General features: G+C 50.8%; 1 protein-coding gene across 4 annotated transcripts; it reads right to left on the reverse strand.

Moving 5' to 3' along the window:
• Positions 1-141: 141 nt before the first annotated feature.
• Positions 142-21,337, reverse strand: Gprc5c (G protein-coupled receptor class C group 5 member C). 4 transcript variants are annotated; one of them, XM_052196049.1, is made up of 5 exons: positions 20,658-21,337; positions 7,829-8,908; positions 5,905-5,999; positions 3,970-4,119; positions 142-2,270 (listed from the first exon to the last, which is right to left on the reverse strand). In XM_052196049.1, exons 2-5 carry the CDS (start codon positions 8,874-8,876, stop codon positions 2,238-2,240), a joined length of 1,326 nt encoding a protein of 441 aa, XP_052052009.1. In that variant the 5' UTR covers positions 8,877-8,908; positions 20,658-21,337; the 3' UTR covers positions 142-2,237. The 4 variants fall into 4 exon arrangements, with proteins under 4 accessions (XP_052052009.1, XP_052052011.1, XP_052052010.1 ...); XM_052196051.1 differs by lacking the exon at positions 20,658-21,337 and adding an exon at positions 20,558-20,582; XM_052196050.1 differs by lacking the exon at positions 20,658-21,337 and adding an exon at positions 20,278-20,504.
• Positions 21,338-22,376: the final 1,039 nt, after the last annotated feature.

Raw genomic sequence — 22,376 nt, forward strand, 5'->3', positions numbered from 1 at the left:
AAAATCGCTAATCAGAGAGAAGTTAGTTAGTTGCAATTAAACAGCTGTTGCCTGTTGTAGCAGAGATGGGGGATGGGGAGAGAGAGGCAGGCAGGCCAGCTGACAAGACATTCCACAATCAAGTAGAAACACACACAGGAACAGAGGCAGTAACCCCTCCCAAAGAAAGGGCAGTCATTTAATTCTGAGTAGTTACAAGGTTGACCCTCCCTTTACACCCACTACAGGATTTAACAGTGTCGGTGTGACATCTATCAAGGAATAGCGGCCTGCAGATGATGAGCTTGGGTCAAGTCTGGACCTACTTGATGTCTCTCTCCCATTAAAGGCTTGTGTATGATACAGAGCTGTTCATTGGGAGGCCCCCACCCCTCCTAAAACAAAAAAAGTACTTCTCCACTGGAACCGCAACTAAAAGACAGAAGGGTTACCACACAGGGTAACCTGAGCCCATCCCTCCTCAGCTTCAGCTGCAGGCAGGACTTGGGCTATAAACACAGCCACACCCACCACGGGCTACCCACCTAGGGATCTGGAGCTTTCAGAGTCCTAAAGGACTCACTTAAGACAGCAAACTAGTCCCTTGCATACTGCAGCAGATCTTAGATCAAGAACAGCGTGAGGTACATGGAGACCCCCGTTCCTTTGTGGAAGGATTGAGCATCCTCATTCCTCAGAGCTCAAGGCAGGAGGAGTCACATTCGGAGGTATAGTCCTACGCTGTGGGAACCTTTCACCCAATGATAAAAGGCACAGGGCTTTGGGGACAGCATGAGCACTAGGCATGGGGTGCCTTCCGGGGAATCCACTCATCTTTACCCCTACCTTGGCACTAAGCAGAGCTAAGGGCCAGGTCCCAGAACACATTGGGGGGGGGGGGTGGCGCACAGCAGAAGAGGCTCTGTCTGCTACCCAAGAGTAAAATGAAGGACGATGCTCTGAAGATCTCAATTCCAGGGTCTAGTACCATGGCACCATCTCAGCCATTGGTGCCAGCAGCTTGCAGGACTGAAAATGGTCCTCTCTGACCTGGGTGGCCATCAGGTCCCTCGGGTGCATGTCCAAAGGCCAAGGACACTCCTTTAATGATGAGAGCGGCAGAGCATGTCCAGGTGTCCCAAGGATATCTGCTGCCCAAGCTGAGGTAGAAACTTAAGACATCTTCCCATAAGCGATCTGCAGTCCTGGACCCCACAGCCCACCAGTCAGACACAGGCAAGGTTCAACTCACCCTGAGAATGCAGCCCTGACTCCCACCCACCGTCTCCTAAGGGTACTCCCAGACCCCAACCACATATGTCCAGGTAGCCCAAGCAGGTACCTTCAGAACCTGTGAGATCCAGGTTAATTCAGCAACATCCACATCTGTACCTGTCCCTGGAGCTATGCCGGGAGCTGGCACAGAAGCCAAAAAGACGGGGGAGATTCAGCCAGGGGATTAACTGAGACAGAAATGGTGCAAAGCCCTAGCACCACTGGGGCCCACTGGCTCTTCAACTCCGATGTGGGCTTTCTGTGTGGCAGGGCTGGACAACAAAAGCTCCCCCAGGTGGGAATGAGTGTAACTGCCATCTCCAATGGTGATGGGCAGTGGGGAGGACAGAACAGGCAGACTGGCCCTGCCCTGGTGAGGGTACACAACCCACTGAAGGTATAGCAGGCTCAGTCCAGGTTCAAAGGTGCTGGGACCTGGGACCCTCAGGTCATGAGAAACAGCCTGCCAAACCTAGTCGGTGACCTTCCAGTCTAGAAAGTGCAGCAGGCCCTAAGTAGGGCAAGAGACAACTTCTGTTGTTGTGGCTTGTCTCCAGAGACTCACAAAGATTCACCTGGCGAGCCTTGTGAGACACACTGACATGTGACCAACATGGCCAAGGAGGTCTGTCACACACCTGATGCTCACAGCGGGACACTAACCTGGAGAACCACGTGGGGACACAGTCTCTGTGACCTGAGGGATGTGTTAAGGCAGGAAATGGGAGTCAACAGTGAACTCCCTGTAGCTGCAGTTTCTTGGGTACCAGGAGGCTGGGATGGGCAAGGGACAGTGGCCCTATGAGCACCAGTCATAAGCTTCAGGCCTATCCCAAGGTCCCCACTCAGTCCACTGCTTCAAATTGGTGGCCTCTGGTCCCTCCCAGCTCCAAGGACAAAGATGGGAAAGCAGCTGGGCCCTGCTCAGCGGGAGGCAGAGCAATGAGGGATCCGGATGAGGTGTGGTCCAGGGAAGAGGGCAGCTACCATCTTGTTTTATTTTTCGGGGACTGATCCTAAAGTAACCAGAAAGAACAAGAGTCAAAAGGGAGGGAGATTCTACTGCTCATAGCCCAAGTACTGAACTGTACTAAGAAATTTTTTAAAAGTCTCGGTCAGTCCTCAGGGAGCAACACCATCTAAATATAGAAGTTTGGGAGAAGTCTAGAGTCTTCTTCCAATAATCCTTTTCTCTCAACAACAACAACAAAAAACCTATTTTTTCCCCTTACAACTGGTGTCAGAAAATAGCTTCTGGCTAGTTGGGGACAAACATTTCCAACCACTTGAGAGCAGGATGGGCCGGCTCTCAAGTCCCCTTGAACAACCTGGACCTGGCATCCAAAGGTCAGAACATTGTCCCATCCATAAGGAATAGAGGCAGCTCAGAGCTCAGGCTCTGGTCTGGCTTATCCCAGAGATGGCCAAGGACAAAAGCTGGGGACATCAGTCTGGCCAGTCTTGATCCAGCCACCTAGAGGCCCTGTGGTCAGACTGGATCACTTTGCTTACTGTAAAAGAGGTTGGGACAACTACCCTTAAGGTTGCATATAACCTGCAGTGGCAGCATTCTGAGACTTGGGCTCTGGAAATGCATGGAAAGACTGGTCTTGTCCTGTTGGTTGTCTTCTCCTACACACACATTCCCCCATACCCACCATCCATGGAAATGAGCCCAAGCTGTTGGGGAAAGGCTTTTACTGATCCCCAAATGTTAAGCACATGGATGCTGTGACCCTTGAACCAACCAGGCCTGGCCTGACTGCCTGTCTTTGTGACCCACCATTACAAACAGTTCAGGCCCCACTGCAAGCCAACCTACCCTTGCCATGAATCATGATCTCAGAACCTGGCTCAGAATGGCAGCCTTCTAAAGGATGCTAACTTCCTGTGGGAGAGGCCAAGATGAACGGATCTTCCCACTAACCCTAGAATTTCCTTCCCCCTGGTGGGTCTGCCTCCCTCATTCTGTCTCTTAATATAGCCAGTGGAAGATGAGACCCAGGTTGGATATTCCCAGGTGTAGGGTTGCACCCAGATGTGAAGAGCCCAGATATTCATTCTGATGGTAATCAATGGCAGACATACTGGAGAGCCCTCCCCAGAGGAGGCGCCAGCCCCTCACCACAGGAACCCAAAAAGCATCAACCCCTTATAAGAACTGAATATAAGGAAGAAAGAGGGCCCACTGATCCCCTTGGTGAAAGCAAGGAATCACGGGAAGTGAGAACCGGGTCAGAAACCACAAGCCCAAAGCAAGAGTTAATAAAGCAGAAATGTATTTATTAGGCACCCTTACTCCTCACAGAGGAGCAAGATCCAGCCCAAGGCATTCTCTCTGAGCTCAATGGAGGCTTGTAGGTGTCACCGGAGAGTGTAGGCATAGAACCAGCCACCATCCCAAGCAGAACACTATTTGGATAGAGTTAGATCGCCAAAGGTAGCCCTGGCATGAAACAGGGCAGGTGCCTGGACTCCACAAATACTGAGTGGGAGGGTCGCTCAAGAACAACCCACCCAAATGTCGACAGATCAGGGGATCTGACCCTGAGGCATAAGCTACCCTGAGCCAGTGAGGAGGGAAGGGAACCACAGAGCACAGGGTCCCTAGTGGTCCCTCACCCAAACCAGGTCCCTAGGGCCCTCACTAAATCAGCCCGCTTCTTCCTGGCCACAGCTGCTGCCTTAGTCCCACACATAGGGATTTCTAAAGACCTGAGAGATCTTGCCGTCTTTCAGTGGTGTGGCCACCTGGTGGCTCTGGATCATGTACATGTCTTCGGCTCGCAGGGTTGAGTTGGCACTGCCCATAACCTGGCTGTTGGCGGTGGCCCGTGGGAGGATGACGTCGTATGCACCTTCGGACTGGAAGGAAGAACAGGCGGTCTCACAGTCAGGGCATTGGGAGCCAGGTTCCGCCAGGGCAAAAGCACAAATACCCAGCTTCCTGCAGGGCTGTGCCTGCCAGCTCCCACTTCTTGACCGCTCTACCCCCATTCCTCCAAGGTCCTGCTGGCAGGATGGAACAGATGACTCTACCTCTGGAAATAGAGAACTGGCCTTCTGCATAGAGAAGAAGGTCCCTGACCACATCAGGGCTTCCCAGGAGACCCTGTCTCTGAGTTCCTGCTCCTAGGTGCTTGGGGAAACCTCAGGACTTGTGGAGAGACGGCTCACACTGAAACACTACTGCCTGGCTGCTAATGTGCATAAACTCCCTTCCTCCAAGTGTCTTACCCGAGTCCCTAAAATGTCACCGCAATACCTTCTACCCTTCTGCTAGGTCCTGGTTCATAGAAATCTGGCCTCAAATGTTCTGGCTGGAAAGAACATGACCCCCTGGGGTGGTCCCGCCTGTCTTATCACAATGTATGAGATGTTACCGCAAAGCTCTGAAGCTGCCAGGATCGTGTGTGTGTGTGTGTGTGTGTGTGTGTGCACGCACGCATGTGGGTGGTGGTGGTGGTGGTCGTGGTGTGTCCCTTCCTAGAATAGCCAACCATTCTGGCTGTCTAGGATACTTAGATCTGGGAGCTTCAACTCAGGAAGGCACCAAAATTATCAGGAGTGTTTGTCAAGCACCCCCACCCCCACCCTGTTGAGCTCCACTCCCTAGCTGGGCCCCATCCTGAGATAAACTGGAAAATGTTTAACTACTAGAATGGGAAAGCCCCGAAGTCCCCTATAGATCCGCCTTGGGGAGTTACTCCCTTCTAGGTAGAACCTAATCTACCAGGTGATGTCAAGCACCCCCCAATTCCAGATTCCCCACCCCATTGTCATCAGCACAGAAGTCACAATTCCACATCCACCTCAGACCTAATCTGCACTGTCAGCAAGTTTGCTGCTCACTCTGAGGGTCTTTGGACCACGGAGTGTGCAAATGAAGCAGGAACCACAGTCCAGTTCAGCTCACCCTCCAAACTGGGAGAGAGGCTGGGCCGACTCCACGCCGGTGACCGGGGGGGGGGGGGGGGGGGGGGGGCTGTGAATGGAAACCGCCCGGGGTCTGCTCCAGGGTGCAGCTTAGAAGAGAGCAGGAGCTGGAAGTCTCAGACACACCAGGCAGCCATCCCCTGCTCCCAGCCTGGAGAGGTGGGGAACAGAACGGATGGGAACTGCACCCTGCTGACCTCCTGGCTTCCTGTTCCCAGAATCCTGCCAAGGCAGGTCGCTGACCTCTCTGGCAATCACTGCCAGCAGAGGGGAGGGCCACATATGGAGTGGGTGTCTACTTCACCTCCTTCCTGTTCCCACAGCCCCCACAGTTAATGGAGTACTGCTCTCAGAGCTCAGGGGAGGTATAACGTCAAAGGGTGTCCTATAGCCCAGGCTGGTGGTGCAGGCTGTAGCCAAAGATTGCCCTTGGACCCCGAGCCTCCTGCTTCTGCCTCCTGTAGTGCTAGAATTACAGGTATGTGCCACCATGCCTGGGCCTCAGGCTGTGGGTGATGCCAGTGATCAGGGTAGGTCCCACTGCACTGTGCTGGTGCCCTGGGTTGGTAGGGTTAATGCCACAGAAGCTCACCCTACCCTAATACCTCCACCCAGCCACATACTCATGGCCTATGCAGCCTCTCTACAACAGAAAAAGAAGTCTGGGCTCTGTGGCTATCAGCCAGGTCACAGGACCCTGTGAGACCCACTCACCGGGCCTTTGTGCATCAGGGCCATCTCCGTGGGCTGGTACACGCTGGTCAGCAGCTGTCCATTGTAGCCACTGTAAGGTGACACCGGTCTCTTCCCTGTAGGGAAAACAAGCTCAAATTTGAAGATTTCAGGACTCTCATTCCTGTCTGTCTCCCCCTCCCCGACCCCAAGCAACTCGCCTGAGCATAGGGAAATGGGGCCCTGGGGCCCCAACCCCAGAGTAGTGACCTGTGAGTGAGTCAGTGAACCTGGTGCCCCTTCCCATATCTGGTGCACTTTTGTTTAGATGTACAAAAAAGTACTGCAGGGCTTCCTGCTTGTGGGAAACGTGCACGCGCGCGCGCACACACACACACACACACACACGCACCCTCCTCCTCCCCTATAGCTCAGAAAAACATGCCATCAGCAACCCTCACATCCCTGTCCACCCTCAGGGCCCGAGGCCAAGAGGGGGCACACGGGCCTTGGGCTGCCTTCCAAGATGGCCAGCCTCCAGCTCCCATCTCTACCATCACGGACCCACACTGCCAGGCGCGAAAGGAAATACAGCTGAAACCCCACAGCTTTTTGTGTTCATGACCTTACAGCGAATGGGTGGCTATGGTGTCACTATATAGCCACACAAGGCTCAGCCAGAGAGCCTAGGCGCTCCACCTATCCTGGGACCCCTGGCAAGCACCCAGACAGATTTGTAACTCTCTGCTCCTTCTGGTGTGGGTTTCCCATGCTGGGCGCTGCTGGGGTATTGGAGGAGAGCTGCTAACCAGCCGGAGGAGGCCAGGTATATAGAGTTTAACTGTCTCCTGCAGGGCTGAGGGACCCTACAGCCTGTGCTGGACTCCTACGAGCTAGCTCATGCTATTGATTTTTCCATTCGGGGTGGGGGTGAGGGAACGAAATAAATACAATACTTAGAAGCCTAGAAGTAACTCTATGAGAAGAAAAAGACCGAGAACTCTCCGGCCCGCTGACCAAGTACGGAGGGACGAGCAAGGGTTGGGCAGGGTTTGCTACGCCTCCCAGCGCCTGCCCAGGTCCTCTGTCTTTCTGGCTTCCTTAATGACACCTTAATGCCTCTGTGTGCCAGAAGCCACCCCAGGGTGGGGAAAGTGTCATCTCCATGGAGGAAGATCACAGACTACATGTGTCACCGCCCTCCACAAAACAGGAAGTGTAAGGGCCACGCAGTGTACACAGAAGACCCCAGATTTCTGACTCTAGCATGCCCATTGCCTATAAACTGAATTTCTGTTTGTGGTGCTGGAAACTGAACTAGGGTCTCAGGTATGCGATACAAGAATGCTCCCACTGCCTACTCGCTACATCCCCAGATGCAGGGGTTTTAAAGCAGAAAATTGCAGACATTTTTCTCAAGAGAAAGGCTCCCTGCCCAGCAGTAAAAGACATGGGATTAAAGTTGCCACAGCCAGGTAAGGGCACTTGCCACCAAGCCTGACAACCTGGGTCTAGTCTCCAGAGCCCACACGGTAGGAAAGAAATGATAGATAAAGGAATGAATGGATGAATGAAAGAAATTCTAAAAACCAAAAACTGGAATGCTGGGTATTGGTGGTACATGCCTTTAATATCAGCACTCGGGAGGCAGAGGCAGCACACAGAACACAGTCAAGAGACTGAGTTCCAGGCCAGCCAAAGAAAGCTACACAGAGAAACCCTGTTTCAAAAACCAAAACAAATGACAACAAACAAACAAAAACCCCAAAAGCTGGAAATGCTGGCATATACCTATAATCCCAGCAGCTGGAAGAAGGAAGGATCAGTGGATCAGTTCCAAGACCCAGCCTCAGCTACATAGTGAGTTCAAGACCAGCCTAGGCCACTTGAGATACTGTCTATGCTCACACACAGACACACCCCACAAAGATACACACACACACACACACCGACGGTCTTGCCGCACCTGAGGCTGGCTCATCCATAGAAAACGCCTTGTTCTCCACAAACATGCTCTGGCCCGTCTGCTCCTTCAGGATGGTCTCGTAGCCTACCCCTCGGGTCGGGTACATGTCCCCCTGGTAGCTCTGTTCTGGGCTGGGTTTGGTCACCTGGGAGACCTCAGGGATGACATAGAAGAGGACAAAGGTCCAGGCATTGGCAGCAAGGGCAATGGCCAGCGTGGGGTCATCCCAGGTGGGGCTCTGGTGCTGCGCGTTGCCGTAGGTGTACATGACAATCCATACAACCCAGATGACGATGGAGAGGATTGTGGTGAGCAGCACAAAGACGCCGTGCTTCCGCCAGCGCTTGAAGCGGCCACACAGGGTGGGCCAGGCTCCCAGGAAGGCCCCCAGCAGCAGCAGCATCACGTAGATGAGGGCCATGACGAAGTCCATGTTGGCGATGGCACACGGAGAGGTCACGGTCCACTCGGCACTGCCGTTGCCCAGGACGCTAACCTGGCCCCCTCCGCGTACCAGGGTGATGATCAGCCACTCGGTGTTAATGATGACCTCCACGAGGGTGAGCAGCAGAGCCACGGTGAAGATCACCCAGCCTCGGGGCCCATGGTTCTTCCGGGATAGGAAGTTGAGGGAAAGGATGTGGGCTACCAGGCAGGAGAAGCAGATGGCAAACAGGACCCCGAAGAGGAAGCGGCGAGAGGCACAGGTAGAGAAGTCCGGCTTCACCACACAGGCGAACACCAGGCAGAAGAGGCCCAGGGTGCCCAGCAGGAAGAACACCTGGGTCCCCAGGAGGCTCCGCTTCTTAGTGTCCTGCACAAATGGCAGACTGGCCACAAGGATGATGGTTAGCACAAACGTCGTGATGATGCCCGCTCCGGCCACCGCCTCCAAGACAATGCCCCAGGCCCCCGAGCGGTCACAGAGGTTGTAATAGAGAGGATCCAGGTCTGGGCTGCAGCCAGGTGGGGCATGATTCTGGGCCAAGGCTCCTGGGAAGAAGAGAGGCAGACCTAGGCACATCAGCAAGGCTTTGCGGGTGGCCATCCTGGCTCCCAGGCCCGGCTTCAGCTGGGTCCCTAGAGACAGGAAGAACAGACAAAATCAGTCCTCCAAGGTCAGGCATCAGTGAGCACGGTATTTCTTCTTCTCACCCGTGCCCCGCATCCTGAAAAAGAGTCAATCAGGAGACACGTTCTTCTAAGCTTCAGACCCCTTATGTTATCTTTAATCTTAAAAATTGTATTTTATGTGTATGGGTGTTCTGGTAGCAAGTATGTCTGTGCATCCATGTGTACCCGGTGCCTGTGGAGGCCAGAAGATGGTGTCGGATCCCTGAGACTGGAGCTACAGTTGGTTGTGAGCCAATATGTGGGTGCTAAGAATTGAAAGTAGGTCCTCTAGTAGAATAACAAGTGTTGTTTTTTTTTTGTTTGTTTTCTTTTTCCCTGCTTTCCTTTCTCCCTCTTGCTCCAGCCCTGTTTGCTCAGCCCATAGGTGGTTATTATTATTATTATTATCATTATTATTATTATCATTATTATTTGTTTCTCATTATAGATAGTTATAAGCCACCATGTGGTTGCTGGGATTTGAACTCATGACTTCCGGAAGAGCAGTCAGTGCTCTTAACCACGGAGTCATCTCACCAGCTCTTCAGAATCATTGACCTAAAAGTCATGAAAGTTTATCTGGGTGGAAAGATGAGACTCATCTGTCATCCCTATTCCTGTCTTTGTTTTGTTGTTGTTGTTTTGAAACAAGGTTTCTCTGTATAACTACAGCCCTGGCTGTTTTGGAACTCGCTTTTTAGATCAGGCTGACCTGGAAATCACAGAGATCTGCCTGCCTCAGCCTCCCAAGTGCTAAGATTAAAGGTATAAACGACCACACCCAGCTGCCAGCCCTCTTCCTAGCCATGGGAAAGGGGAAACTTCTTAACTGCTGGGGAGATGGCCCAGAGGTTAAGAATGCTGGCTGCTCTTCCCAGAGGGCCCAAGTTTGAGTCCCAGCACCCACATGAGGGGTCACAGCAATCTCTGACTTCCAGTCCCAGGGGTCTGACTCCAGGCTCCTCAAGCTCTGTACACATATAATGCATGTATATTCATGAAGGCACAACACATATAAACATACAATAAAAAAATAAACCTTGAAATCTAACTTTCAAGTGCCCTCCTTAACCCATTAAAACCTGTCTTTAAATATTCTCTGAGCTCTAGTAGCCAGAAGCCAAACACACCACCACTCCCCACTGTCCTTTTTGCCTTGGGACTTCCAGGGCTCAGGTCAGATATGGTGCCTGTTAACTAAGTCCTGGAAATGCCGAAGTTTATGGCAATGGTTACTCTTGGTTGTCCGCTTGACAACATTTAGAATTAACTAATATCCAAATGGCTAAGCACACCTGTGAGTAATCATCATCATTTTCTTCCCCTTCTTCTCCTTCTATTTTATTTATTCACTTCACGTGCCAATCACTGTCCTCAACTCCTGGTCAGCCCCTCCCTTAGTCCCTCCCCCATCTCCCCCTTTCCTTCTCCTCTGAGAGGATAAAGGCCAACCAAACCCAGGTATCCCTCCACCCTGGCACATTAAAGTGGATTTTTAAAAAGATATTATTATTATATGTAAATAGACTGTTGCTGTCTTCAGACACACCAGAAGAGGGTGTTGGATATCATTACAGATGGTTGTGAGCCACCATGTGGTTGCTGGGATTTGAACTCAGGACCTTCAGAAGAGCAGTCGGTGCTCTTAACGTCTGAGCCATCTCCCCAGCCCTGGAATTTTTTTTTTTTTTTTTTTTTTTTTTTTTTTTTGGTTTTTCGAGACAGGGTTTCTCTGTGTAGCCCTGGCTGTCCTGGAACTCACTCTGTAGACCAGGCTGGCCTCAAACTCAGAAATCCACCTGCCTCTACCTCCCAAGTGCTGGGATTAAAGGCATGCGCCACCACTGCCCGGCTAATTTTTTTCTTAATTAAATCATTTCAAGTGGGAAGACCCACTTCTAACCGGAATCTTTGAAGCGAGAAGAGCTTTAATCTGGGCCATGCTTTCTACTGGGAGCCTACAGAAAGGACACGGAAGAAGAAGCTCTTTCTCTTTGCCTGCTTGCCCTCACTCTCACCAGCAAGTCCATTCCTTCACTGGTTTTCACTTGAAGACCTGCCAAGATATCCAGCCTCGAGGACTGAATTCCTGGATCCTTGGACCTTCTGTTGGTAGACAGCCATTGTTGGACTAGCTGGACCACTGCCTGTAAGCCATATATATATACATTCATTATATACATTATATATATATGTATATATATACATATTCATTCTGTAAGTCCTGTTTTCTAGAGAACGCTGATTCATACAGCCATGTAGCCATGTGTTCCTCCATTCAACCAAAAGAACTTAACAAGCTCCTATGGCAGGAATAACCTACAGCTAGGAGAAGAAATAGTTGAAGATTAGTTTCTCAGCTGTTCCGGTCTGCTTTCTGTTGCTTCGTAAAACAGGATGACCAAAAAGCAACTTGAGGAGGAAAGGGTTTACTTGGTTTACAGACCACATTCCATCAAAAGAACCCAAGTCAGGAACCTGGAGACAGGAAATGAAGCAGAGACTATGGAGGCTCTGTCCAATTACATTAAAATAATAGTGCAGCGGAAGGCCGGTGATTGGACAGGGAAAAGGGAGGCGGAGCTAAGAGTTGCAGAGACAGCTTCTTAGGAGACGGGGGAAGTCAAGATGGAGGTGGAAGAAGATTCTGATCCCACATGGTTTTAAATAGCCACAGGTAGTTACGATATCTTAAAGGATGGAATAATTGGGATATAATTTGTCTAATATAGATGGGTAGCTTTTATCATTATCAATTGGTTCTGAAATTATCGTATTGGCATCTTGTGAATTGAGAATTTATTGATACATAAATCTGATTGGTTAATTATAAGCGTCAAGAGTTTCCTTTCTATCGGGTTGCTAGGTGTTGTGGCGGCTGATCACAGGGTGGGCGGTCCTTGCTGGGGCTCGTGTGGCAGCCAGCGAAGGGAGCTCTGGCCCAGCCGGAGAGTTGGCGGGCAGAGAGTAGCTGGTTGGTGCGCTGGAACTTGGCCGTTCTTTTTTAATATTTCCCGCAAAAAGAGGTTGCTACTTCCTGGCTTGCTTTCCTTAGTTTTTTTATGTGCCCCTTTCTTGTTTGTTTGTTTGTTTGTTTACTCATAAGACATGGTCTTGCTCTGTAGCTCAGGCTGGCCAGAACTCACTACACAACCCCAGCTGACTCTGACTCAGTCTCTCCTAGGATCAGAGGCACAGGATGGCAAGACTGGCTTTGGTTTTTCACTTTTACACTTTACGCTTCAGCCTCTAGAGTTCATTGTCTACTTCAGTACTAAAGATAAAGATGGGAATAACATAAGCAGATGCAGGCTGTAGAGATGGCTTGGAGGCTAATAGCACCAGCGGCTCATCCAGAGAACCCAGCTGGGTTCCCAGCACCTACGTGATGGCTCACATCCACCAGTAGCTCCACTCCAGGGAATCTGACCACCCCTTCTGGCCTCTGCCAGCAAGGTATGCAGATGGAGCACAGACATACTACATATGTAGTGCAGGCATAACACTCATACACAAAATAAAAGTCAGTCTTTTAAAAAAGAAAAATAGAGCCGGGTGGTTGTGGCGCACACCTGTAATCCCAGTACTCTGGGAGGCAGAGGCAGGTGGATTTCTGAGTTCGAGGCCAGCCTGGTCTACAGAATGAGTTCCAGGACAGCCAGAGCTATACAGAGAAACCCTGTCTGGGTGGGTGGGTGGAACCAAAATCCAAAAAAGAAAAAGGGGTGGGGTGGGAGGAGCAGGAGTCAGCAATAAACACCTTTAATCTCAGAGGCAGAGACAGGAGGATCCCTGTGAGTCTGAAGCCAGCCTGGTCTACAGAGTGGCTTTGGGCCAGCCAAGAGTACACAGAGAAACCATCTCAGAAAAAAAAAAACAAAAAAAAAACAAAAACACAAAAACAAACTAATTGACCAACCTTAACAGCAAAAGCAAACACATATGCGCGCGCGCGCACACACACACACACACACACACACACACACACACACACACACACACAGAGAGAGAGAGAGAACTCAAGAACTGGGGAAAGACAAGACCCTAAGGGGATTAGCCTTTAATGGAAGATGTAAAGACACTGGAGTGGAAAGGGGGAAACAGCCTATTTTGCTATTTTGTTAACACCAGATAAGTAACAGATCACCCTACTTGCTCACCATAGCCGTACTGAATGTTACAGATCTGTGCCAAAGGAGAAAACCAAAGCTAGCTGCCCTGAAGAGTTTCTCTGTATGATGTGAAGGGTGCTACTTGTGAAGAGAAATTCAAGATCAAATCTGGGGGACTAGGGAGAAAGCTCAATAGTGGAACACTTCCCTGCTATGTGTACAAAATTCTAGGTTCCATCAATGCTTGGTGCCCCACCCCACCCCCACCCCAAAGAGGCACACTTCCTCAAATTTTCCATTTTCCATTCAAAGCTTTACATTTACTTGAAAATGTAATGGTTTGAATGAGAATGTCCCCTTTAGGCATCTATATTTGAATACTTGTTCCCTCTAGCAACAGAAAAGAATTAGGAAGTATGACCTGGCAGAAGAAGGTGTGTCACTGAGGGTGGGATTGAAGTTTTCAAAAGTCCAGGCCAACCCTAGTCAGATCTCTGTGCCTCCTCCTTGAAGACAAGGGTGTGACCTCTCAGCTACTGCTCCAGCCCCAAGCCTGCTTGCCTGCTGGCCAGTTCTCCACCAGGACCATGGACTCCCACTCTCTGAAACTACAAGCTAACTCCAATAAACTTTTTCTTCTATAATGTTGTTTTGGCCATGGAAAAACAGAGATCTATCACAGAATGTTTAAAGGTTCTAAAAGAAACTATTATAAAGCCCCCAAACTCTGTAAGTCATCTTATGTGTTCAAGAAACTAGTTCTAGCTGAGCAGGCATGGTGGCTCACACCTTCAGTCCCAGCACTTGAGAGGAAGAGGTAAGTAGGCCTGAGGTCAGCTTCATCTATATAGTTAGTTACAGGCCAGCCAGGGATACATGGAAAAGAAAAAGAGGAAAGATAAGTAAGTAAGTGAATGAATGAATGAATGAATGAAGTATTTCTCCTGCCTAACCAGGAGGAAGGTCCCTGAAGCCAACAACCAAGCCTTCTTTGGATGATGGCATCCACTAGTGGCCAGGAAAGACACGGCACTATGTTACTTAATGCTTTCTCCTCCAACGCCCATTTATTTAATTCAAGTTCCATTTGGTAGAAAATTTCTAAGCATAACTGATAAATAAAAAAAATCATGAAATCAGAGGAAATGACGCAAGCCCGAGCGTTGCTGTGAGAGTTTATCTAGATTAGGTTAATTGGACTGAAGATTCACCTAAAAGGTGGGTGGCGCCAGTCCCTTGGCTGACGTTTCCAAGGAGAAAGAGGAGTGAGCCAAGTACAGCATTCACTGCTCTCTGCTTCCTTGACTGCAGATACAACGTAACCAACTGCCTCAAGTTCCAGCCCCCTTGAGCCAGAACAAATCTTTCCTTAAGTGGGCTTCTTGTTGGTTATTTTGTGGCAACAGGAAAAGTAACACACAAATTTAAATAAAATTAGCATTATAAATATGATCTCTTTTTTTCACATTTTTTCCCATGCCCCTCTTTGGCTTTTTACTAAAAAAAAATGTGTATGGGTGTTTTGCCTGCCACTGTACCCATGCAGTTGCATAATACAGGCAAGAAGAGGCTGTCAGAGCCTCTGGAATTTGAGGTACAGGTGATTGTGAGCAGCCAAGTTGATGCTGGGAATTGAATGGGTCCTCTGGAAAAGTAACCAGTCCTCTTAGTGACTGAATCTTCTTTGTCTTATTTATTAATTTACTTACTTACTTACTTATTTTGAGAATCTCAAGTGATAGCCTGGAATAGCTGCAAATATGTGTCAGTCCCTCTGCCTCAACTCCAGAGTGCTGGGATTACAGCACTTTAAGCCATGCCAGCTTTTGCCCCTTGAAAAAAATTCCAGGGCCCAGCATGGTGATACAAACCTGTAATCCCAGCATTTGGGAGGTGGAGGCAGGAAGATCACCAGATCCTTGGCTACATAATAGAGATCAGTCTGAGCCACAAGAAATTCTGAGTTGAGTTTCCAGCACCCACACAGCAGCTCACAACCACCTGTAACTCTAGTTCCTGGGGGTCTAACTCCCCGTTCTGTCCTCCACGGTTCTTACGTGGTACATATAAACTCCCACACACATACATAAAAATAAGTAAAATAAAAATCCATGTAGCTTAGGACTGGAGAGATGGCTCAGCGGGTAAGAGCACAGTCTGATCTTCCAGAGGTCCTGAGTTCAATTCTCAGCAACCACATGGTGACTCACAACCATCTGTCATGAGGTCTGGTGCCCTCTCCTGGTGAGTCTGAAGACAGCAACAGTGTACTCATCATATATAAAATAAATAAATCTTTTATACAAAGTCATGTAGCTTCAGCCATCTATTTCCTAGTTATTCCCCAGCCATCTAGCTTTAACTCCTAAAATTATGAGCATACTTAAATACATTAATAGCTGTATTCCTAAATAAGTACTGTTTTTAAAGCTAGTTGGTCTCCATTTCTAATGCAAAAGTTCACTTCCCCTGCACGGAGACTGTATATTGGTAAATCAATAAGTGTCACCGGTATTTAGTCAGTAGGGAGGAAGTCATGCCCAGCCACATGAGAGTAACTCATGGGTAGCAAGATCAAGGATCCTAAATATCCAGCATTTTAGTAATCACACAACAGCTAGAATGTGAGGTGCACCTACAGATTTAGAATGGAACCCTGAGGACAGCCGAGAAGCATCAGCCCTTGGGAGGCTTTCTCACCCCACCTCCCCAGGCCAGTGGTTTAGGGAAAGCAATCAGGGCCGGAGACATAACCTGGTAGGCAGTACAGTGCTTGCCCATCCTATGTGAGGGCCCTAGGTTCAATCCAATGCTGGGAGATGAATAGGTAATTATCCTCAGTGTGCCAGCATTTATTATGTATCTCGGGAGACAAGGCCCAATTGCTTTTAGAGTTCTGGAAAATACAAAGATGGTCGCCAAGCGGTGGTGGCACACACCTTTAATCCCAGCACTTGGGAGGCAAAAGCGGGCGGATTTCTGAGTTCAAGGCCAGCCTGGTCTACAGAGTGAGTTCCAGGATAGCCAAGGCTATACAGAGAAACCCTGTCTCAAACAAACAAACAAAAAAGATGGTCAAATACTGTTGCTAGCCTGATAATAAATAAGATTGGTAGGTATGCAAAAAATGATACAGACAAATATGGTATTTATGATAAGTACTCAGGAAGACAGAGAGGGAGCAAGAAGAGACAGGACAAGAAGACTTTATTGAGAATTAAGGGATGTGGCTTGTATACCTATCTAGCATGCACAAGGCCTTCAGTTTGATCCCCCAACACCTCAAAAAGGGGAGAGAGATGTCAGCCAGTGAGTGCTTGCTGTGTAAGCATGAGGACCAGAGTTTAGATCTCCACTATCATGTAAAGTTCGCACCTGTAATCCCAGTTCTGGGGATGTGGAGACCGGAGGAATGAGTGAGCTCAAGGCTCAATGAGAGATCCTGTCTCAAAAAACAAGGTGGGGGCAGGAGACATGGCTCAGGGGTTAAGAGGACTGACTGCTCTTTCAGAGGTCCTGAGTTCAATTCCCAGCAACCACGTGGTGGCTCACAACCATCTGTAATGGGATCCGATGCCCTCTTCTGGTGTGTCTGAAGACAGCTACAGTGTACTCATAAACAAAAGAAAACGGGAGGGGGTGGACCCACTCAGGGAACATTCTAGGGCATGGTTAAAAGAATGTGAAGAGCCGGAGGATGGGAGGCGTGCTCAGAAAGGCTGACTTCCAGACATTAGATGGCCACTGTACCCAGGAACTCACCTCAGCCATTATTACCAGTACAGGATCAAGCCAGCAAGATCAGTCAATGTTCCAACAGGCTTAGTGGATTATTAACAAGGGAAAAAAAGAAAGAACACGAAGTAGGGAGAGGAATGTGCTAGAGGCACCTGCAGAAGATGCACTGTTTACATGCATGAAATTGACAAATAACAATAAGTGTGTGTGTGTGTGTGTGTGTGTGTGTGTGTGTGTGTGTGTGTATTTCAAGACAGGATCTCCCTATGTTGCTCTAGCTGTCCTGAAACTCACTCTATAGACTAGGCTGGCCTCTAACTTACAGAGATCCTTCTCTGTTTTCTGAGTGCCAGTATTAAAGGCGTTCATAACTATTATGCCTGCTTACAGACAATCTATTAAAAATTCAAATAATGGGCAGACAAGATGGCTCAGTGGTAAAGATGCTTACCACCTGGCCTGACAACGTTTAATTCTCAGGACCTGGAAGTGATTCCTGTAAGTTGTCCCCTGGTCTCCATGTGTACCTGCACACACATAAATAAGCCAAGAAAATAAATGAAATAATAATAAAAACGCACCAAGAAGGCTAATGCTGGGAGCCTGGATTGATGGCTCAGTGGTTAAGAGCACTGGTTACCCTCCTCCGTAGGACACGAGTTTGATTCCCAGCACCCACATGGCAGCTCACAACTATCTGTAGCCCCAGTTCTAAGGGACTATATGACACGCTCTTCTGGTCTCGCTGAGTACCAGGCACACACATGGTGCACGGATATACATTGGTGCAAAACACCCGTGCACATGAAATTAATATTTTTTTAAAAAGAATGCTAATAGAGGTAAATTAATAAAAAAAAAAATAAATTGTGCTAAAAATCCATAATAGATGTCAGTATCCTGAGTCTGGCCCCCATATTCTGAGCGAGAGAAAGAAAACCATGTGAGCGGTGAGAGTGTGTGAGCGAAGGTGAGTGTGTGAGCCGTGGTGGGCAGGAGTGAGGGCCTTGTTCAAGGAAATGAGCTCCTACAAGCCACACTGAACCTAGCATCAACAGGGCCGTGCTTTCAGAGATGTGCCCGGCACAAAAGCACAAAGAAATCTAGTTACTGAAGCCAATGTCCACCCAGTTTAAGGAGCAAGGCCAAAGGAAGCACTGTGATGGACAGATCTGAGAGATTCTTGCCACTACCCCTCCCCCCTGCAGCCCCTTCCCCCAACACACACACACACATCTGGGGACTAGGGCGATACTGGAAGGATGTCACAGGCTATACTTCTGGTTTACACCTGATAATAGTCAGGTCATCCCACGGCTGGGGATGTAGGTCACTGTGGGCACGTACATCCAAGTACAAGGTCCTGGCCTCCTTCCCCAGGGAAGAGGGAGAAGGTGAAGTCCCCAGCGTCCCCACAGACACTGGGGCCAGCATTAGGGAATGGTTCAAGCCTGTCCTACTTCCTCTTACCTTTCCCACAGGAGGAGCAGCTTCCGCCTTGACCTGTTCCTCACGTCTCATCTCTGTCACCAAACCACCAGCGTGGAAAACTGGGCTGCCCTGAGATGTGCTATTCTTGCCCTAAAATGCCGCATTTGTCTGCTTCCGCAGAAAACAGAGAGTGTGTGAATGGGGGTTGGGGGGGATGGACACAGTCAAGATGGGAAATTAGGACGCTATACTGGACTCTCTCCCTTGTATAGGACAGAGGTCCCTGAGGTGAACAAGACAGTGGAAGAGAGCTAGGTATAGTGTCTTTAAAGCTATGGAAGCAGAGACAGGCAGATCTCTGAGTCTGGGACCGGCCCTGTCTACGTAGTATGTTCCAGGACCTTCAGAGCTAGCTACATAGTAAGACCCTGTCTTCAGAAACACCAATAACAACAACAAGACAGTTGAAGAGAGAAGGAAGCAGGAGCTCAGACCAATCCTTCTGTCCAGGAGTACAGATTCATTTGATTTCTTTTTTATGTGTGTGAATATTTTGCCTGTATGTCTGTATGTGTACCACATGTGTGTCTGGTGCCCAAGGAGGTGAGAAAAGGGCATCCCTGGTACTACCACGCGGGTGCTGAGAACTGAATCCCAGTCCTCTGCAAGACCAGCCGCTGCCCGTTCTTTAGCCGCCTGCTACCTTTTAAGATGGTGGCTAAAAGGTAGACAGGGGAGACCAGCTAGCTCTGCCTAAATAGCTCTCAGTGTACCTGCTGTGGGCTCTCTCTCTCTCTCTCTCTCTCACACACACACACACACACACACACATCACCGAGAGAAAGAAGGCTATCTAAGTAGGATCAAAGCTACAAAGTTTGACTGAGGCCAAAGACCATGGCCCCATCTGGGATGCAGGGACGGCTCCGCCAGGGACACCCACAGAGCATCCTTCTTCCTCCCTGGCTGCGTCCCCTCAGCAGCTGACCTGGAAAGCTGGGTGGACCCTTCCTTGGCCAGCCTTCCTCCATCCTCTTATCCTCCACTTCCTCCTTTTTCCCAGTCTCGGACAAGTCAGTCCTATTGTCTCAGCCCTCTGGCCCTCTGAGCAGCGGGCTGGTCCACGAACCCCCCCCCCCCCCCCCCCCGTAAGAAAGGACCTGGAGATATCCTAATGCATGGAAGGAGTCAAAGCACTTTTACTGTCCTCCCTTTCACTGGACCAAAATACCCCAGCATGCTGAGTCTTAGATCTTCTAAGCAATCAAGGGTCTGCTCTCCGCCTTGGAATGTGCCCCACCCCCATCGCCAACAGCACTCCCTCCCAGCCACAGAACAGACATTGTTGGGGAATGGAGTTCTCCAGGAGTACAAAGCCACGCTTCTATATATTCTCGTGTCTGTGCTTCAGAATCAAGATCGTGGAAGTCTTAAGTGATTTAGAACTTTGTAAGTGTAAACGTGTAGGCGCGAGGTGGGAACGGAAAGCGCTCTGGAAAAATCAGGGGTGAATAAGCGGTGGGATCCAGAACCGAGGCCTCCACAAGGAGAAGCGCCATAGGCCTCTGAAATTCCAAACTTCCCGCGGAGAGATCCTGAGCCCTCACCTCCCTATTCCAACTGGGCTGAATCTACGCTCTCACGCCCCCGAAAGTCTGAACCAAAAGAGCAAAGGACCAGGCTCTCCGTTCCTAATCCCTCTCTCTCTGGTCACCGAAACCCGCCCTCCCCACTCACTGCAGTGAAAGAAGGAAAGTAAGCCAACCTACAGTCCCTCCGTGGCCTCCCACAGCGAAAGTGGATAGAGGAACGGCTCTCGGACAATCAGATCTCTTGCCGTACACCTCCGGCCGCAGAATCTGGCTTCCCCGAGCCATTAAGTCTCCAGCTGGCTCGGGTTTGGAAACTTTGTGCGAACTTGCAGAGTGGGTGCATCGTCGCCCGCCCCTTGGGTTTCCACCGGGAGCTTCGGCCCTCTCCCCTTCCCAGCCAGATGGACCCAGCCCTTCCTGCCGGCTGATGGCAAGGGCGGAGCGCCGAGGCAGCAGCCCTTACCTGGGACGCGCAGCCAGCCCGCTCCGGCGCCGAGCTCAGAGCCAACTTCGGCCCCAGGCAGGGTGCCGGCAGGCGTAGGAGGGACTCAAAGCAGGGCGCTGGGCCAGAGACAGTTCTGGCGGAGGTGACCAGGCCTGAGCAGAAGTGCGGGGAGCCTGCCTCCCAGGGACCCCCGATTGAGCCGGGCGCGCTCAGTGGCTCGCTCTCCCGCCCGCCTCCCCAGGCACAACGTTCCCTTCTCTCCGCCAGGGTGGGCCCGGCTGCATCACCGTGACATCACCTCCATTCCGGGCGCTCCTCCCGGGCCAGCAGCGCACCAGGTACTCGCAATCCTAATCCCCAGTAACAAAGCGCGCCCGGCCCTGCCCCCTCCGACTCACCTCCAGGCTCGGCCACTGCGCACTTTCGGGTTGGGAAGGGCGATTCGAGTTTGTGGCCAAACTGACGAGTGGGTTGTTGCTGTTTACTGCCACGCCCCCGCACGCGGGCGCGCGCGCACTTGCGCGTACTCACTTTCTGAGCTCGCCTTTCTCTCCGGAAAGCTGTTCAGGATGCAGTCCAGTACACCCCTGGGCTGCATCTCCCAGCGATCGCACGAACCCACAGACGCACGGTGGCCACCTTGGCGTGTCTCCCCGTGACAGACACCCAACCTTTGTCACTTTCGTCCTGGCTTTCCCATGAGACACATGCCTGGCACAGTTCGCTGCTCCCGGTTGGAGCTGGGAACACACTAAGACACAAAGTCCGTCTTTGTCACGGCTCCCCTCGCAAGCTTGCACACGTGGACACAGCACACACGGAGTATCCGTCTCCTTCGTGCGTGACCCTTCCTGAAGAGCCCAGTCTCCAAGATCACGAGGGAATGCCACAGCGCACGCCACTAACTCTGTGGACTGAGTCCAGAAACCCTGCGGACTGTTGGCCAGCGTCTTTGTCGGCCTGACTACCCCACGCCCGAGTTTCTTACGTCGCGGCCTCCCCTCCCCGCGTCCCGGTTCCCTGTGGTGACCTGTCCTAATTAGCCTTCTCAGTTTTGTTCCCCGAGGTAGTGTTTAACAGGATCCCTGTGGTCTGTGCGCTCCTGGCCACATTGTTGCTGACTCTGAGTCCGGTCTCTCCAGAAGTCGGGAGACCTTTCCACGAATTCAGATTCCCCTGAACCACACCCCCACTCCCTGCCCCGGTGGATCCACCCTTTCTCCTCCAGTCCCAGGAATCTGCTGAAAAGAAATCGCAGAAAGAGGGAAGCGAATCCCAGCTGAGGCTGGGCCTCTCTGGCCCAGTAAACAAGATTTTTTTTTTCCGGCCACTTTCTCTGGGGACCTGGGATCCCGTGGGAGAGGGCTGCGCTGTCTTTGGAGCACTGAGTGGGTCTGGTTGCACTGCGCCGTATCCCCGGAGGGGACGAGTCGCAAGAGCCAAGGGAGAGGTTGTTGGGCCTGACAGGGGCCCTGGGGACTCTGGGGGAGGGCAGAGCGTTGGGTCTCAGGGTGCGGGTTCTCGTGACGCCGAGTTGCCTGGGGGATCGCCAGGAGCGCTGTCGGAGCCAGCCGGTAGCAGGGCAGGCGGCCGGGCGTGTTTGCTCAATCCTGGGCGCCCGCGAGGGGGAGGGGAGGCAGCTGGTCACAGGCTAGGGGATAGCCAGGTGGAGGAGGGCAGGGAGCTAGTGACCCGTACCTCCCGGTCTGGCTGTGTATTTGCGTACCTCCATCTATGACAACCTGGAGTCTAAACTCAACAAATCACCCGGAGTTGCCGGAGCGATAAACCTTAGGCGGGTTCCTCCCCTAGCACGCCGCTCTGCTCTTTTCTGAGTCTAAGAGGAATGTTTACTTAAGGGGGGGAGGGAAACCTGTGGGGCCCAGACTTTCTAGAACCCAGAATCCTCTCCTGTGCCTTGCAGTTTCTGCCAGGTCTGGGGAATGTGGCAAACCTCGGAACTATTTCAGTGGGTGGCTGCTGCGGGGGTACCCGCTCTCATTCCTAAGTCCACCTCCCAACCCAAGGTTGGGGATTCAATGCTCAGGTATCAAGGCCTGCGTGGGGCAGACACTTAGTGCCCACGCTAGCTGGGAAGGCAAACAGACTGGTTAGAC

Source organism: Apodemus sylvaticus, chromosome 10 (genome assembly GCF_947179515.1).
Source record: "Apodemus sylvaticus chromosome 10, mApoSyl1.1, whole genome shotgun sequence".
Lineage (NCBI taxonomy): Eukaryota > Metazoa > Chordata > Mammalia > Rodentia > Muridae > Apodemus > Apodemus sylvaticus.